This window comes from Phoca vitulina, unplaced genomic scaffold, assembly GCF_004348235.1.
Source record: "Phoca vitulina isolate PV1807 unplaced genomic scaffold, GSC_HSeal_1.0 scaffold8, whole genome shotgun sequence".
NCBI classification, from domain to species: domain Eukaryota; kingdom Metazoa; phylum Chordata; class Mammalia; order Carnivora; family Phocidae; genus Phoca; species Phoca vitulina.
In genome coordinates this window covers 5,598,427-5,616,693 of record NW_022589711.1, presented here as the reverse complement: position 1 = coordinate 5,616,693, position 18,267 = coordinate 5,598,427, and the positions used below count along the sequence as shown (strand labels likewise).

At 33.7% G+C, this 18,267-nt stretch overlaps 1 protein-coding gene across 4 annotated transcripts in view; it reads left to right on the top strand.

Moving 5' to 3' along the window:
• Positions 1-18,267, top strand: part of USP25 (ubiquitin specific peptidase 25) — a 136,001-nt gene that overhangs the window by 41,808 nt on the left and 75,926 nt on the right. For 3 of the 4 annotated variants that reach the window (XM_032406297.1, XM_032406293.1, XM_032406295.1), the window contains 2 exons: positions 5,452-5,614; positions 14,740-14,826. In XM_032406297.1, coding sequence (XP_032262188.1) covers positions 5,452-5,614; positions 14,740-14,826 — 250 coding nt within the window. The remainder of the gene's footprint in view (positions 1-5,451; positions 5,615-14,739; positions 14,827-18,267) is intronic. The other variant, XM_032406294.1, reaches the window with a different exon arrangement.

Here is an 18,267-nt window from a genome sequence, read left to right as displayed (position 1 = left end):
TACATCATAATTATTTGAGTTACAGCCTATCTTTTTCTATCTTAAAATCCTCTGTTTAAGTACTCATAAATTTCATGGTGAAATTTCTTAAGAAATTGAACATTTTTAAAGTGTGCTTCTTAATATAATTACTCCTTAATGTCAGGATTGGATGTATTAATTTAATTATCTCTTGGTTACTAATGCTTAGATAGGGAATAAGTGGAATATGGATAGTTGAAATTTGCTAATAAACTACATTGTAATTGATTTGTGTCTGTGTTGTGTTTGTTGTGAAAATGACTTGCCTCATGAAATGACTTTGCATTAATTGGGTAGAAGATTGGGAGCCACCTGGGGGTTTTCCCAACCAGAATGGCCTAGAGTTGTCATTAGGACAAAGAAAAAAGCATCATGTCAAGGAATGGTTAGGGTGGGTGGGATTCTGAATTTTTAAAATAGGTTTCTATAACTCCCACCCTTTTCATCCTGATCATTACTTAGGAAGCTGTTGTGAGAGGAAACTGCCTTAAGAAGATGTGTTGAACAGGAGTAGGTGAGGGAGGTAATTACAAATCTTTTTAAATTGATTTGTGAAAATAATTCTAGGGCTCAACAATATCACATGCCTGTGGATTGTTGAAGATCCATAGAATGCTTATTATTCCATGTTTTGAGTGGCTCTTATGATAAAAAGGTACACCACCGTCAGATTAAAAGTGGTCTGGAAAAATTGAAAATATGAAACAGATTAGTTTCAAGGGCTGCAAGATTGTGGTCAGAGTTGACTGATAAGACTGGAATAGCAATGCTGTAACTTGAAAAAGTGTCAATAATGAGGCACCACTGATAGTCCCAAGAAGGGTTGGGGTGAGTAAGGGGAGAGGTGGGTGGTCAAAGGTTCTTTGTAGTCAGTCTTCCAGAATTGGGCAGGAGTCACACCCCATACAGTGTATTATTCCTCATCATGAGACAGGTCAACTTTTGGCAGGAGTCACATGTCTGACAGGCAGTGGTAGCTCTGTCAGAAACATAGAATCTCTTAAATTGTCCTCAACATATGATTGTGGCTATGTTGCCCTGCTGGGTATGATGGTAGATTGCAGCAGTGATGGTCATCTGGGTAGTGCATACTTGCTGAGCCATCCCATTAGAGAACAGGTACCACTGTATATCTATCACAATGGCTAAAATGAAAAAATAGAAAATACCAAGTGTTGGTGAGCATATGGAGTAACTGGAATGGTCACATATTGTTGGTAGGAATGTATAATGGAATTGCCACTTTGGAAAACTGGGGATTTCTAATGAATTTCAACATATACTATGCTAGTACTTAGTGTTTCCACCCTTAGGTATAGACCCTTGAGAAAGGAGTACATAGTAGCTTTATTGATAATAACTAAAAACTATAAACAATTAAAACTTGACACAAAAGAGTAACTGCTCTGTGATGCCATTTATGTGATGTTTAAGGACACGCAAAATGAATTTATGGCGATAGAAGTCAGAATGTTAATTTTCTGGCAGGTGGAGAGGACACTGTTGGCTGAAAAAAGGGTATGAGAGAATTTTCTAGAATCCTGGAGATTTTCTATATCTTGATCTGGGTGGTGATCGCATGGGTGTATACATATGTAAAAAGTTTCACTGAGCTGTACATTTAAGATTTGTGTATCTTATCATATGCAGATTATCCCTCTACAAAGTACTCTTTACCATATGCAGATTATCCCTCTACAAAGTACTCTTTACAAAAAAAGCATGTTTTGAGCTGTTTGATAATCAATATGCAAAAACTATTTCTATATATAAAAAAGAATGATAAGGAGGAATTTTAAAAAGCTACCATTTATAACATAAAACTGTGAAAGACCAAGAATAAATTTAATGAATGTGCAAGAACTTCCAAGAAGAAAATTAGAGGATATCATTGAGACACATTAATGAATATGTAAATAATTGGAAATGTATTTCACAAATTGGAGCACTGAACGTTGTAATTTTTTAGCGGGGGGCAGAGAGTGGAGGGGCAGAAGGAGACGGGGAGGGAAAGAATCTTAAGCAGGCTCCACATCCAGTGCAGAGCCCCACGTGGGGCTCAGTCTCACAACCCTGAGATCATGACCTGAGCCCAAATCAAGAGTGAAGACTCTTAACTGACTGCCCCACCCAGGTGCCCTGGAGGACTGAACATTGTAAAAATGGTCAGTTCTCCTTAAACTGACTCATGGATTTAGTGTGATTCTAATAATATTATTAAAAAAAAAATGAAATCAAAAAAATGTTTCTTTCTTCCTTCCTTCTTTCCTCAGCTTAAATGATGTGTATGTCTTTCAGTGAGTATGTTTCCCTAAATGTACTTAGATCTAAAGTGGGATGTTTTCAACATTACTGCTATAATGCAGTTTAAGTAATTTAAATTTAAACAATACAAACATAATAAAACTAGCATAAAAACCCAAAAAACAAAATCAGTACAATAAAAATTTAATGAGGAGGTGAACATTTATCATAACTAAGTGCTTTAAATATTCCATATAGAGTGTGGAAGGAAAAGGGCAAAACATTTTGTTACCCTTTTATCTTGCTGCATGGTCATGACCAGTGTTGGGAAGATAAGAAAGCAGGTGACGGGTAGTGGGAATTGGTTTTTGATTTGTGGCTTTTGGGGTTGCCTTTCCTGGCATGCTATATTTTGTTATAAGCTATTTCTGAGCTCTGAGATTTGCAGTGTTAATTTTTTTCTTGTTTTTTCCTCTACTGCAGACTTAATACCTGGGTCTGTAGCTATTGCATGCTTTATACTTCAAAGCCTGGGTAGTATCCGTGGCTTTACTCTGGTGAGGCCAGGGAAGGAACCCTTGTGTAGCACTTGGCTTTACAGAAAGTTTATATTCATTTTGCCAATACTGGACTACAGAAAGGGATGGGGCCTTGGGAATAGAGTAATATTTGGGCTAGAGCTTGGGCTTTTGCTAAAAAAATAGCAAAGAATAGCAACATCTAATATCTTAATCATCCATTTACTTCAAACTTTGTTTAGCCGCTAGTATTTATCATGTATGCTTTAGGAATGAAACAGCTCTGTGTTTCTACCCTTCAGATGCTGAGTAATAAATAATTTTGGTGCAGTATGGTAAATGTATTTATAGTTTTTTAGGAGCCAGGAAGAGGTGGTAGGAAACTTACTGAAGCATGTTTTAAATCCCTGGTGATATAAAACTTTGTTATAAGCTCTAAATCAAGAAGATCACAAAGTCATGGTATTCTTTCATCCATATCTTTTAGTAACTTGTGCCATATGGTATGGTTAAGGAATATTACAATAAACCTATTTCTTTAAAGTCCATATTTTTGTTATGATGAATGATGAGATCTACCATATGACTGAATTGAAGATGTCTTTTATATATGACCACTGGTGCTAATTCTTCTGTTTTTGTGGTATTGTTGCTACTTTTCCCAGAACGCATGGCTTGTTTTAGTTCATTCATCTCTAATTACCAAGGTAGAAATAAGTTTCCCTTATTTATACTTCTAAATATACATGTGCATTACAAAAAGAACAAAATTGTCAAGTGAAAACTCTCACTATAAAAGTCAATAAAAAATTAAATATACCTTCTTATATACAGCAGTCTTTTGTGTTATATTTGGCTTTTATATACTATGTATTAACTTTTCTCCTTTGAGCATAAACTAGTTTCCTTGCACAAAATCAGTTTGTTTCAGTTTATTCTTATTATGCTGAACTGTACAACTTGAACAGTAGGAAGTCTTTCAGGTTGGCTTTTTGACTTTTTATCTTCCCCTTACGTTCTTGAAAACTTGGTAACAGTGGGGTGTTCTAGATAAATTCTGATTTTCTTCTGCCCCAATTCACCTAAGTAAATACCTTCCAAGGAATTGTGGTACCTTCTAGTGGTAAATAGTTTATAAGAAAAAGCCTCCTAGGGACTGTGGTTGCATGTAAGAGCTGATTTTTGGGCAGAGTACTGCTGCTAATGTTGGATCACTTTTAATAGTTTACAGAAGTGTAAATTGTTCATTTTTAAATGTGTGAATGTACTTTGATCTTTGCATTATAACATATCATGTTGTTGTTACCGGCTATTTTTGGGGGTGTGGTTTCATTGATTTCCAAAGAAAGGCCTTATCCTGTATTCATATAAGTTATTTTAAATAATGATAAGTTTGAATCCTACCGCGTTGTATCTAACATCACGTTGAAAATAATGCTGTTAGAGATAAAAGTATAATTTACTTTTTCTCCATAATTAAGGAATATAGCTATATTAATTTGACATTAATCTGATAGGGCAAAATCTTTAAAATAAAGATGGTATAGCATGAATGAGATTTTCTTTTTTTTTTAAGATTTTATTTATTTGACAGAGAGAGCACAGCAGAGGGAGAGAGAGGGAGAAGCAGGCTCCCTGCTGAGCAAGGAGCCCGATGTGGGACTCGATCCCAGCATCCTGGGATCATGACCCGGGCCGAAGTCAGCCACTTAACCGACTGAGCCACTCAGGCGTCCCTGAATGAGATTTTCTTAAGCCATAATGTTGGAAAAACTCATTCTTGCTGAGGTTTTTAAAATTAACACAAAATTAATTAAGACACCTGAAAATTACTTAGCTTATTTAGAGTAGTTAATAACCTAGGTCTTGAAGCAGGCAAAATGCTTTGTTAGTTCAGATGTGGGAATCAGGATTTTCCAACATGTTGCAGCATGCTTAAGAGCAAGAACAGCATGTAAATGCTACTTTAAGCAAAGTAGCATTATTCTTGCCATGTTTAGGTGTATTTAAGATACTCTGTAGGTAAGCTTATTTTGAAGAGGTAAACCTTTTATTATTCTGATATGTATGTAGGTCAACTTTTGGGTGAAGAAGTAAACACATAAATATTCTCTTTAGTTAGCTGTCATAGAGTCATAGATCTCTAGAACTGAGAGGAACCCTAGAATTTACCTTAGCTTTTTTTTTTAATAGAAAAGGGAAATTAATGGTCAAAGGAGTAAAAATGCAGTTTGTTCAGTTTTTAATGTTTTCCTGATGATTCGAAGCAACTGTTATAAAAAACTAGTCCTGTTATTTTGTAAATATTTACTATAGTGATTTCTTAGAAAACTTGCCTAGGTGCTATATTCCTGGTACTAAACCTTGAATTTGTTGAAACATAATTTAACATATTTTCTGTTTTATAACACTGTCTTTGTGCATTTGAGATTTCCTTTTTTCTTAGGAAAAAAGGCTGCATGTCTCTTGATATGTTTGCCACTGCTATATTCTTAAAGAAAACTAACTTCTACTTGAGTAAAGTTAGTGTTTAATAGTACTTCCCCAAATACATTATCCAGAGCTTAAGTAATTAAAATCCTGTTTGTGGTATGTTATTTCTTTGGGTATGGCATGAAATTAATACAGTATTTTTCTTTTTTTCATCATTTTCTCCCCATTGCTTAAGAGTTCTTGAAGCCAGCATAGCAGAAAATAAAGCATGTTTAAAGAGAACACCTACGGAAGTTTGGAGGGATTCTCGAAACCCTTATGATAGAAAAAGGCAAGACAAAGCTCCTGTTGGACTAAAGAATGTTGGCAATACTTGCTGGTTTAGTGCTGTTATTCAGGTAAGGATCTTTACACAGGTCTTACTTGCTGGGTATGATAATAATGGAAAGTGGATTGGGGTTGTGTTTCTTTTAAATTGTGTACTTTAAACATAAATGCAGGCAAGGTTTTAATATGCCCTTCTGTCTAATGAACTCATTTGTGGACTGGAGGACTCCTCACTTCTCCCTTATCCTTACGCCCAGTATAGAGTTTTGACAGTAGAGCACTGCCTATGCCTTTCACTTATTTCGAATTAATCTCTGCTCCCTCCCTATTAGGAAGGTATAGACTGACGTAATTCTCAATGCATATGTGAGAATGATGTGAAGAATAAATACTGATAGTTAAAAGTAACACTTTTTTTTTTTTTTTTAACTTAGAAGACCCTTATGAAATGTTTCTTGAGATCCTTATTCTAAAGTGAAGAATTTTTGTATGCGTAGTTATGCATCTTCTTAATGTGGACTAGATTTCTTTCTTGTTTTTTAGTTCTTCTTTTATGAGATATGACTTATTATTTTTTACCATTTTTAGTTCTTTACCATTTTCAGTTAGACATTGATAATGTTATCCATCAGATTATAAAACATTGAATTAAATAATTTCCTTAAAACAATCTATGAATAATTTTTATTACCCTTTAAAAATATTTTGTTTAATTTTCCTAATGCAGTTGAATTGTATCTTATTATTTAGTATTCCTGATGAGTACTATTTAAATCATTTTGTATGCCATTTCTTTTTATATTCAAAACATCTCTTCATTCTGTAGCTTTCCAAGCCTGTATGTATGATGGCATAAACTTCTTTGTGATAGTAAAGCAGCTAACGCTGGTTATTTAGTTCATTTTCTTTAAGATTGTTAATTGTGTTCTCTAGGTGATTAATCTGTAGTTTTAACTTTTTTCCTACTTCAGTGTTATAATTTCCAACTTTCCCCCCACTTTTTTGTGTGGCACGTCATACCATACAATTTGATTAACTTTGGTTTTCTAGATTTATGTCTCACTCTTTAATATTCTGTGGCATATACTAGTTAGTGATATGCTGTACTATTTGTTTTTCAGGCTATTAAAATGTTAAGGAATACTTGAATTATTATAAATCTATAATAATACCTTTGTTCCTATCCTTGATTATTAATGAATATTTAGATATTCATAATATCTAAAATTTTATTAGTCTCTTTGTCTTGCTTTACTTTATTTGCACTGTAAGAGTTTTTACATTTATTGTCCAATTTAAATTTTATAATTTAGACATTGTTTAAAAGTATGAAGCACAGTTTTAAGGCTGTGATATGAGTCTTTATGAATACACTTTGCTGCCTGTATTTGGACAAGTAGGTGCTATCTCTACACTATAATGGCCAATTAGTGAGGCTCATTCATTAGAAGCCTCTTTCAGAAAACTGTTAGAGGAAAGTACTTACAAATAGTCAGTATTTGTTAGTTAGAATAGGTGCTTTTTATTTCTCTACACCATGTTGTAAGAAAGGCCTGTTTGAAATGATAACTAAATTCATACTAACAGAAATGGGGATAACCACTTTTTGTTTTCATAGGATAAACTTCTTTCAGTATCTTAGTTCAAATTTGAAACAGTGGTATATCTATTTCTACTCTAAGTGGTGTTTGCTGATCTTAGCTTTTGTTTTACTTTTCAAATTTTTGGCTTTTTTGGTGGGGAGGAGAATGGGCTGGAAAAAATTGCTTGTCCTATTTAAAATTTGAAGTAATTTTACTGATTTCTAAATTTTACCTTAAATTACTGGCTATTTAACTGGTAGCATCCTAAAATAGGCTAGTATAGGGTTCTTGGGATTATTGTTAATAATATATTTTTTAATTCTTTTTGGAGAAATCTGGATACCTAGGAGAAGTGACCTAGCCTTGAAAAGTTTGGGTTATAATGAAGTATTAGATCATTGGCTTTAGGTGTGTGAAAATACATTATAAACTTCAGGTTTTGGAAAAGTGTGGATGGGAAGAAGAATTTATCAAAAGATCACTTCAGGTTTTTTTTTTTTCCTTACTGTAATTTTACTGTATTCTATTTAAGTAACTTTTCATTTTCATCTCTAGTAATTGAAATCTTTTATTTTTTTCATTTTGTGACATTATTGTTTAATTCCACAGATACCATCTGAGATGTAAAAGTTTATCATCATGAATGGAATTTTTCACCTATGAAAGAAAAGTGGGGCAGGAAATCTCTGTTAGTGTTGGATGTTTCTTACTGTATTTTCCCAAGTGAATTGGAACTTGTTCAAACTATGATGTAAATGTACTGTAAGGTTTCAATTACAAAATTTTCTCAGGGATGGAATTTACTTAGTTGGCAGGACTAGTGTGAAACAATTGGGACTTCTTTTCCTTGTAAGTATATCTGCCAATTATAGAAATTTCCTTGGATAATAAACCTCTAACTGCAAAATAGGTAGCAGGGATAGGCTATAGAGGGTACAGCTTTATACTTGTCTTTTTAGGTACTGGGACCAATATTTTGGGAGAAAAGGGACACAATATCAGAAAGGGACTATAAACAGGGAGAAGATGGGACAGAGGATGGCTTAAATAATCTTGTGGATGGTAGCAATATTAGCCTGACTGTTCTAGATTGAGCATTAACCCCTTAGCTCGTCAGGAGTATTTTTATCCTGGAACTTACACCTAGAAAGGACTAATGGGGGCTGCTGTTTCTCCACTAGGGTATCAGTGAATGAGGTAGCTACTTAGAAGCATACTCCTCTCTTGCTAGTTTGGGGTGTAATTTATGGATTCTCATGATGACCCTTGGTACCTTTCTCATTTGGATGCCTCTGAGATGCTCAGAAGTAAGGTGTTCATCCTTCTCAGTTTGCCTTGTACAGCTCCAGTTTACTTCTTTTGTAGATCTACTGGTGCCTGTTATTAAGTCTTAAAGCTCTCTTTCAGAATTAAAAGAATTGTGAGTTGGAAGATAAAGGATATGGTCGGTCACCTTACTCATAAGTCATGTAACTCCGGTTTGACTAAAATATGAGCATCCTGAAGGCAGAGGACACATCTTCTAGGTTATTGTTTTATATCAGTATAGAATACAGTCTTTGACACATTCGAAAAAGTAGGATATATTATTTATGGTGGAATTGAAGACTTAAGATGCTTTTATCACCCTAATGATGAATGGGATTGAGAAGATGGTGCAAGTTTTCAAAAAATGTTAGGATATCATTTAACATGTTTATTCACATTATTTGCTCTTAAATCTTTAATTTTCATCAAAGAATTTAAGTACCTAGTTCAAAGAGAAAATAAAAAATTCCATAGCAATAAAAGGCTTATGATGAAAAACAGTAGTAATCTGCCCCAAACCTCCCTACTTCACAGTCCTGCTTCTTAATAACAACTACAACCAGTTCTAGCTGTTTTTCCTTTTATCTTCATTTTTCTAAATGACATGCCTTCCTGATGAGATAAATGGGGATTTAGCTGTCTCATTTCACATACCTAGAATTGCCTTTTCTTTCATTCCCAACATAGTTATAGCATAAGTTTAAAATAGTCAGTAGTCAGTGTTTACATTTTTCTATGACTTTGTAAACATTACAGTGATTTACTGGGAGTAGCCCTTTGTAATCCTTTGTTTTTTTGGTGTTGTCAGGAAAACACCTTTTTTTTTCTGTCTATTTTCTATATACTTATTCTTAAAATTTTCTGAATACTCTTAACATCTCTGTTGTGGTCTTAATGATATGTTCTGTATTTGTAAACATATTAGCTCTATTTCTTTCTTTCTTTTTTTTTAAATTTGTTTCCCTTTACCACGGAAGGTTTCTCTGTCTCAAGTCCAAGCTGGATTCCTATTGTTTGTGTTTTAAGCATGATTGCTGGCTTTCCAAAGCAGGCCTAAGAGAAAGGAGATTGTGGAAAGTTCGATTGGGGATCACTTTGCAGGGTTTTTACTTAATCCTCCCATTTGTAGCCCTGAATCTTATTCCTTCTCACACACACTATGACTGATTTTTCTGAACCCAAGTCAGTTCAGTTCAATTATATCCAAAGACTAAATATCCTGTATCCCACAGAAGGAGGTGGTATTTGTCTGACCTTTCTGTATCTGGGAAGGACATGGGGATTTTTAACTGCTCTGTATACAGACTTTTATCTTTTAATCATGCCATCTGTTTTCAGTCCCTACCTTACCTTGAACTTTAGTGATACTATTCCTTTTTTTTTTTTTTTTTATCCACCAAGGAGAATTGATCTTGCTTCTCCTCAGTGTCTTCATTATAGACAGTTTATATCCCTTTGCTCTCTTGTCATCACTCTTTGTCTTCCACAAGTTATTTGAAATCTCATATCTCATAGCTTTCTGTTATTAGCAAGAGTTTAACCAAATTCCATTTTACCAAGTGCTCTTCAAATATACCTTTTAGCTTTGGACTGAGTGAAAGGATACTTGTTTTCAGGGTGCATCAATCACAAACACAATTTAGGCAGTAGTGACAATTACCCTTTCCCATCTTTCTTGAAGAAATATGTTGACCAATACTATTATGACTGTGATTGAGGATACAGAGTGTTAGTGACTTAAAAACATTAATTTCCATGATTCATTGTAATGGTCACAAGTTCTACTTTGGGTAATAGCTTATTAGGTTGTTTTAGACTGTCTACCTAGTGGTATTTTGCTGGAACCTAACCCAACCAAACCAAAACAACAACAAATCAACTTTTTAAGACTATATCACATAACACTAAAGCAATGTGGGATTTTCAGGCTAAGCTCTGAGAAAACCGGATTTTTAGAATAAGCTTCATTTGTTGGGTTGATTTTTATCCTTGAGTAATTCCAGAAGTGGCTGCTGAGTGGCTGGGAAGGTAAGCAAAGTTTTGTACAGACTTGGAGTGTTAGTAAACACTTTCGTTAAATTCAAGAGGGCTAGAACCTTGGATTAATGAGAACTGAAAATAGGCCAGGCTTCATAGTTTTTGAATCCCAGTGCATCTCAGAATTGTTTGGTTTAAGTTGATCTGGGATTGCAAATGGCCCAGTTTTGCTGCCTGCCAGAAGGAAATGTAAATTCTTTTAGAAGGTATTATTATCTAGAACTTAGAATTTTCTCTACTTTTCACATAAAAATAAATGTTTAGCACTCAAATCAGTCATAATCATACTAGGAAATAAGGTATATCCAAAAATTAAGATAAAATAACCAGCAGTATGAAACCTGAAAATTGGATTGTTTATAATATCTATTAATATGACCAAGGAATTAAAAGCAAGATTGAGAATTTCAGTAGAAAAGTAAACTATTAAAAAAAAGCAAAATAGAAATTTTAGAACTGAAAAATAAAGTTAAGAAATTAATGGATGACTTTAGCAGTGTATTTGATGCAATTGAAGAGAGAATTAGTCAGCTGGACAATTGGTCTGAAGAACATTTTCACACTAAAGCCATGAAATACAGATAAGAGCATATAAGAGATATTTTGGGCATGATGAATAGTTCTAACATAGTGTATTTATGGTTCCAGAGGGAGAGTAAAAAGGGAACAGGGCAAAAAAAATAATTGAAGATATGACTGAGAATATTCCAAATTTATTAAATGAGATCAAGCCACAGATTCTGGAAGCAGTAGGAATCGAGTAGCATAAATATAAAGAATACTGTGCCAAGGCACATCTTAATAAAATGGAAGAAAGTATAGACAAAGAGAAAATCCTAAAAAAGTAGCGAGGTGGAAAAGACGTGAGATACATGGGTTTCGTTCCATACCATTACAATAAAGTGAGTATCTTAACAAAACGAGGCAAATGAATTTTTTGGTTTCTCAGTGCATATAAAAGTTATGTTATGCTATTCGGTATATAGTAGCATTACATTTAAAAAAACAATGTGCATACCTAAAATAAAAAATAATTTATTGCTAAAAATGCAGTTTTCAGTGGGTCATAATCTTTTTGGTGGTGGAGGGTCTTATTTCAATATTGATGGCTACTAATTGACAAGGGTGGTGGGTGCTGAAGGTTAGGGTGGCTGTGGCAATTTCTTAAGATAAGATGGCAGTGAAGTTTGCCACATCAGTTGAATCTTCCTTTCACTTGAACCCTTAGGGGCCCTTGTAGGGTTACTAATTGGCCTAATTTCAGTATTGTTGTGTCCCAAGAAATAGCGAGGCCTGAGGAGAGGGAGAGAGATAGAGGAATGGACAGTTAGTGGGGCAATCAGAACACCTACAACATTATCGATTAAGTTTGCACATGCCCCAAAACAATTACATTAGTAACATCAAAGATCACTGATCATCAGTCACCATGACAAATAAAATAATAGTGAAAAAGTTTAAAATATTGTAAGAATTACCAAAATGTGACACAGAGACACAAAATGAATAAGTGCTATTGGAAAAATGGTGCTGGTAGACGTGCTTGACATAGGGTTGCCATAAAACTTCAATTTATAGAAAATACCGTATCTGCAAGACACATTAAAGGGAAGCACAGTAAAACAAGGTATGCCTGTATCACCTCTATAAAGAAGCAGAACTAGACTGACAGCTAACTTGTCAATAGAAGTTGTCATTAAAGTGCTAGAAAAAATAACTGGCTATCTAGAATTCTATAACCAGCAAAAATCTTACAAAAAATGAAGAAAAACAATTTTCACTCAAACAGAAGTGAAAATAATTCATCACCAGTAGGCCCACACCAGCAGAAATTCTAATTGTTCAGGAAGGTATTCAGGAAGAAGGAAAATGTTCCCCAATGGGAGCTTAGAGCAAAGAAGTGGGATTGGGATTATCCTATTTTGTCATTATTCTCTTTCCTATTTAAATTTCTCCTAAAAACAGTCCATACTTGTTCCCTTTATATCCCATTTCTTCACTACTCACTGCTTGCTGTTCTTCCTCTACCATTCTACTGGAAAGGTGACTTCCCAATTGCCAAATCCAAAGGTTAGGTTTTTGCCCTTTATTGGATTTGGCAACATTTGAGAGTATAGATGGCCCCAAATTTATCATGGTTCAACTTAGATTTTTTGACTTATAGTGGTGCAAAAGTAATATGTATTCAGTAGAAACTTTACCTTGAATTTTGATCATTACCTGGGCTAACAATATGCGGTACAATACTCTTGTGATGCTGGCTCCTACTCAGCCACGTGGTCATGAGGGTAAACAACTGATAGACTTACAACCATTTTGTACCCATACAACCATTCTGTTTTTCACTTTCAGTATAGTAGTTAATAAATTACAGGAGATATTCAATATTTTTGTTATAAAGTAGGCTTTGTATTAGATGATTTTGCCCACCTTTACGCTAATGTAAGTGTTCAGAGCACTTTTGGGCTGGGCTAGGCTAAGCTATGATGTTTGGTTGGCTAGGTGTATAAAATGCATTTTCAACTTAGTGATATTTTATTTTATTTATTTTTTTAAGGATTTTATTTATTTGACACAGAGAGACAGCAAGAGAGGGAACACAAGAAGGGGGAGTGGGAGAGGGAGAAGCAGGCTTCCCACAGAGCAGGGAGCCCCATGCAGGGCTCCATCCCAGGACCCTAGGATCATGACCTGAGCCAAAGGCAGATGCTTAACGACTGAACCACCCAGGCGCCCTCAACTTAATGATATTTTAATCTTAGGGTGGGTTGATCTAGATGTAACACCATCGTAAATCAGGAAGATCTGAATTGCTAATCTTGTCCTTCTTGAAATTAGCCATTGATTTGTTGATATACTTCAGAGTTTTCTGTGGTACTTTATATCTTTGTTGAGAGGCTGCATAGGTATTTTTTAAAGTTCCACAATTACTCTGATACACAGCTATGTTTGAAAGCACATGCTTCTCGAATCCTTTTTCTTTTTGATTACATACTCTTCACTTTCTATGCTATTCTTATTTTGTCAGAGACTCAATACGTTTTATTTTCTGCTGCCTGTCTCCCTTGAGTCTGCATGTAGTGGGTGTTCCATAAATATTTATTAAATGACTGAATAAATGAATTATCTCATGTGTTCATATTGTTTAATAAAGAAATACTTTTGGATTCCAAGATAACCAAAATATTTTCCTATAGTTTCTGTTACAGCTTTGATTTTTCCTCTCATATTTAGGTCTTTAAACCACATCCATATCTATATATATCTATATCTGATTCTATTTCTTTATATGTAGTGGGCCAGTTTTCCCAATACCCAGCTCCTAAACAAAACCTTATTTTATCATTGATTTGTGGTGCTACCTTTATCTTCTATCATGTTGGCTCACACAGCTTTGCTAAGACCTCATACATTATTGCCTCCTGTACAGTGATTTTCAAGGGTAATAAACTGTGACTCCCAGAAGGGAATACTTTTTATATTGTAAAGCACTTGACACATATATGTGTATGTAAAATATGTAGAATGAAAACTTTGCAAACAATATTCTGTGGTGCGTTTACTATGTATGACATGTTTTAATATTTTCAGTTGTATTTTATTTCATTTTTTTAGACAAATATTCACCGTGATGATAATGTGTTACAAGCAATAGTTTAAAAAACAGTTCTAGGAAGCCTTTCCGTGGGTGGCTTTCATATGCTCTCACACTCTGTGAGATCAGTATTATTGTATGTTGGAGTCAAATTTCTATTGTTATAATATCTGTGTGCTTTCTAGGCTGTGTGTCTCCTTGAGCATAGAGATAATAGGTAATTTCTTTATGTCTCTGTCACCTAGCAACTGGCCCATAAATTTATTTGTACTATATTTTTGTAGAATTGATACCTCAAGATAACTCAGTGAACATAATACGTCTAAAAAGTTCTAGACTTTGCATTTGTGGACCTTTTATTTTGAGGAAACTGCTTATTAAGCACCTAAAGAAAGACAGCTTTTAATAATATGATATATAGTAGGTTTTTTGAATTGTTCACATATAATTTTCTGCTTTCCACTACAATAAATATTGTTAATGATCAAGAACAGTGTGTCAGTATATAAGAAATTTGACATTTTCTCTAGGAGAAAATAGGCCTTGTGCTAGTGGCAACAATCCTGTGTGTAAGTAGTATAGTCAAAAATAAATCTCTGAGACCAGTCATATTTTTATAGTTCTGTTAATAGAATTTTCCCTTAGGTTATCTTAAATTGTTGTTCTTTTTCAGTCATTATTCAATCTTTTGGAATTTAGAAGATTAGTTCTGAATTACAAGCCTCCGTCAAATGCTCAAGATTTACCCCGAAACCAAAAGGTAAAATTATGAAAGATTTTTAAGCAGAGTATATATATATATATATATATATATATATATAGGTCATCCTATTCTTTTATCTGTGCTTGGTTTTGGGGCAGGTTGTCTCATCAAATCTGGAACTGTTAAATTTGAATATCAACCCATTAATTTCGGTTACTATAGTAACTTTCTATTCTTCATCAGTATATTATAAATATGAATTTTTCTTCACACGTGTATCAGTAATATGCCAATTTTTTGTGTCACTTTAGTAATTGTTTTCTTTCTTTTTTTGTACTGTCAAATTTCAGTAAACTTTATAGGTTTCAATTTATAATTCAAGGTCTTTCTTCAGTTGCCTCCTGAAAAATTGTGTGGGAATAAAAATTTCTTTCAACTGTTTGTGTAGATGAGCCTTTTAAAAGATTAGTGTTGCACTGGCTGTCTTTGCAGTGCAAATCTGTAACTTCTATTTTGTAAGTTAATACTGTTAGGCAATATAATGTGAGAGAGCACACAGATAATCAGCGCTAGATTGCCTGGGTATTCTGGCTGTGGACCTAGGGCTTGACCTGCCTGTTTTGTTTCCTTATCTGAAAGGTGTAAATAATAATAGTGATTATTTTATAGGGTTGTGAGAATTAAATGAGATAAAACATACAAAGGGCTTAGAAGTGCCTGGTACATAGTAAGTGCCTCAGATGATGTTAGTTACTGTATTCATATTAGCTTTTCAAAGATAGGACTGATGCAGAAATTTATACTTAATGGAAAAAGTTAATTATGGAGGTGATGTACGTGAATGTTTGGGGCTCTAGGGATCTTGTCATAAAGAAATTGTAGCCCTAAAGGGGACTGGTTGCACAAAGAAGTTCAAGTTTTAGGTTTCAGTAAAGTGTTGAACTTTGTGTGACTTACTGTATTAATGATACATAATTAAATCATGTTTTTCTCTTAATGTGTAGTTTGAAAACCACTTGTTCTGCAAACATGAAACATTTATAATGCAAGCTAGTGGGAATATAACAATTTATAGCTTGCTTTTCAGGCTATAATCTTTGAGCTATAAAGTATCAGGCTGGTAAACAAGCCATTTTCAGAAGGGAGTCCAGATCACTTGACAACCCCACAGACCTCCAGAGAAATTAAGCAAAACCCCTTCACTCATTAGAGTTTTGCCGTGAAACTTTTTGGACTGTTGATTCTCTTTATCGCAACTTGTTTAGTAATCACTGTTCTCTCTTCTGGTATCTCAGTTGAAGTAGATTTTTAATTTACATGACATTATTTGGAAATATTGCTTCCAATTAGGTATTCATATGTATCTTGACCTTTTCTTTTTTGTTTCTGGATTTTAGTGCTTTACAGAGTTAATTTATTTTATTCTTCAAAACATTGAGTAAGACCAAGTCAGTTTTATAATCCTATTTAAAAAACAGTTGTGATATCCATGCTTATGTATCAGAGCTGGTTTTAAAATTGTTCAGCTGAGTACTAGGGAAATACATAAATCCAATCTTCATTTGTTTTCTTGCAATGGAAGGGGCAGCATGTCCAGGGGTCTCTTCAGGTTAAGGAGTTAACAGGATCTCTACTTCCGTTCTGAAAAGGACACTTATTTAGAAGAATTCTGTGCAATTTTATAAAAGATGGTTCCACAAATGAGGTTATTTAATCTGGCATGGGGATATCAATACATACTATAACTTGACATTTCTGAAGCAAACATGTGTGACTTAGAGATAGTTATCAGCAAAACTGATTGGTGCTACATTCAACTGAGGTGATAAAAGACAGGTTTTTAAAAAGATGTCAGTGTGTCTTCTTGCCACTTATTATTTAATAGTGAATTTATATCCAACTTATGTAATGTTTGCTGCAACACTGAGTTTGAAAAGTAATGTGCTAAGATACAGAATACCCTTGGGGATCACTTTGGTCAGATCACAGAGATGTCATTTGCATGCATTGCTAATCAGGATTTTTTTTAGGTTATTTTTTATCAGCAGGTAAATCAGTCATAAATATTACATACATATTGAGTGAGAGAAAGAGATGTAGTTTTTGAAATCAGTTTGTATTTTAGGTAGACTTGGTTATTCTAGAAGTTGAAACTAATTTTATACATAAATACTTATTGTACTGTTTGTAATTTTAATGTCTAGGAGAATTGTGAGGTTACTAGAAATTTAAAGATGGATTCTCACTGTAAACACCTCATCCCTCCCCACTCCCACACATAGTGTCTTTTGGCTTAAACAGTCACAAACTGATAACAAAACATGTTAAATGTTGAGAAAACAAAGATGCATAAGTTCATAATAGAGCTAATCTCCATATAAATAGCTAAAACCTTATTACTCATAAGGTTATATTAATTAAAGTCTTGATTTCAGAGCAAATATTTCCAAATAAACAATATTTCCATACTTTCCACTACTCAGAGATGAGAAGCATTTGAACAGGGAAATTGTTTAGTTAAATACCAATGAGCAAATACCTGAAGGAGTTTTGAATTTTACAAATAACAGAGGCATTCTGGAATTTCTGTCTTTAGCTATGAATAAAGTAACAAGTTTGGATATATAAGTTTCAGTAAATCTTAAAGGATTCAAAGCATACGAAGTATGTTTTCTGACCACGGTGGAATTAGGTGGAATTTGACAACAGAAAGATAATTAGAAAACCCCCCTGATAGTAGGGAAATTAAGTAATACACCTTTAAGTAACCCAGGGGACAAAGAACAAATCAGAAGGGAAATTTTAGAATATTTTAAACAATAAAAATTAAAATATGACATACCAGAATTAGAGGGATGCAGCTAAGGCAGTGGTTAGTGGAAAATACACGAACTAAACACATTAGAAAATAGTTTCAAATTTATGACATCATTTTGCACATCAAGAAATTAGGAAAAAAAGCACATTAATATTTGAAAGTAAAGGAAAGAAAATAATAAAGAGCTAAGTCATTGAAATAGAAATGAGAAAGACAGTAGAAAAAATTAATGGAACCAAAAGCTGCTTCTAAAGATCAGTAAATTAATGAATTTCTAGGTAGACTGAGCAAGAAAAAAGAGGGAAGAAACAAATTAGCAATATAACGAATGAAAGAGAGGGATATCACTACATATTCTCTAGACAATAAAAGAATAATGGAATATTATAAACAGACAATATCCTTACATTACATTAAAAAATGAATTTTTTGTTAAGAACCTACTCAGCAAAAAAAAAAAAAAAAAAATTCAACAGTGAAATAGTTCACTGGTAAATTATACTAAACATTAAGGAAGAAATAATACTAATTCTTTACATGTTTTTCAAGAAAATTGAAGAAAAGATAAAACTTCCCGATTCTTTCTATGAGCCCAGCATTATTACCCTGAAACCAAAATAGAAAAAAGATGTTTCAAGAAAAGAAAACTAAAAACCAGTATTCCTCATGAATATAGAAGC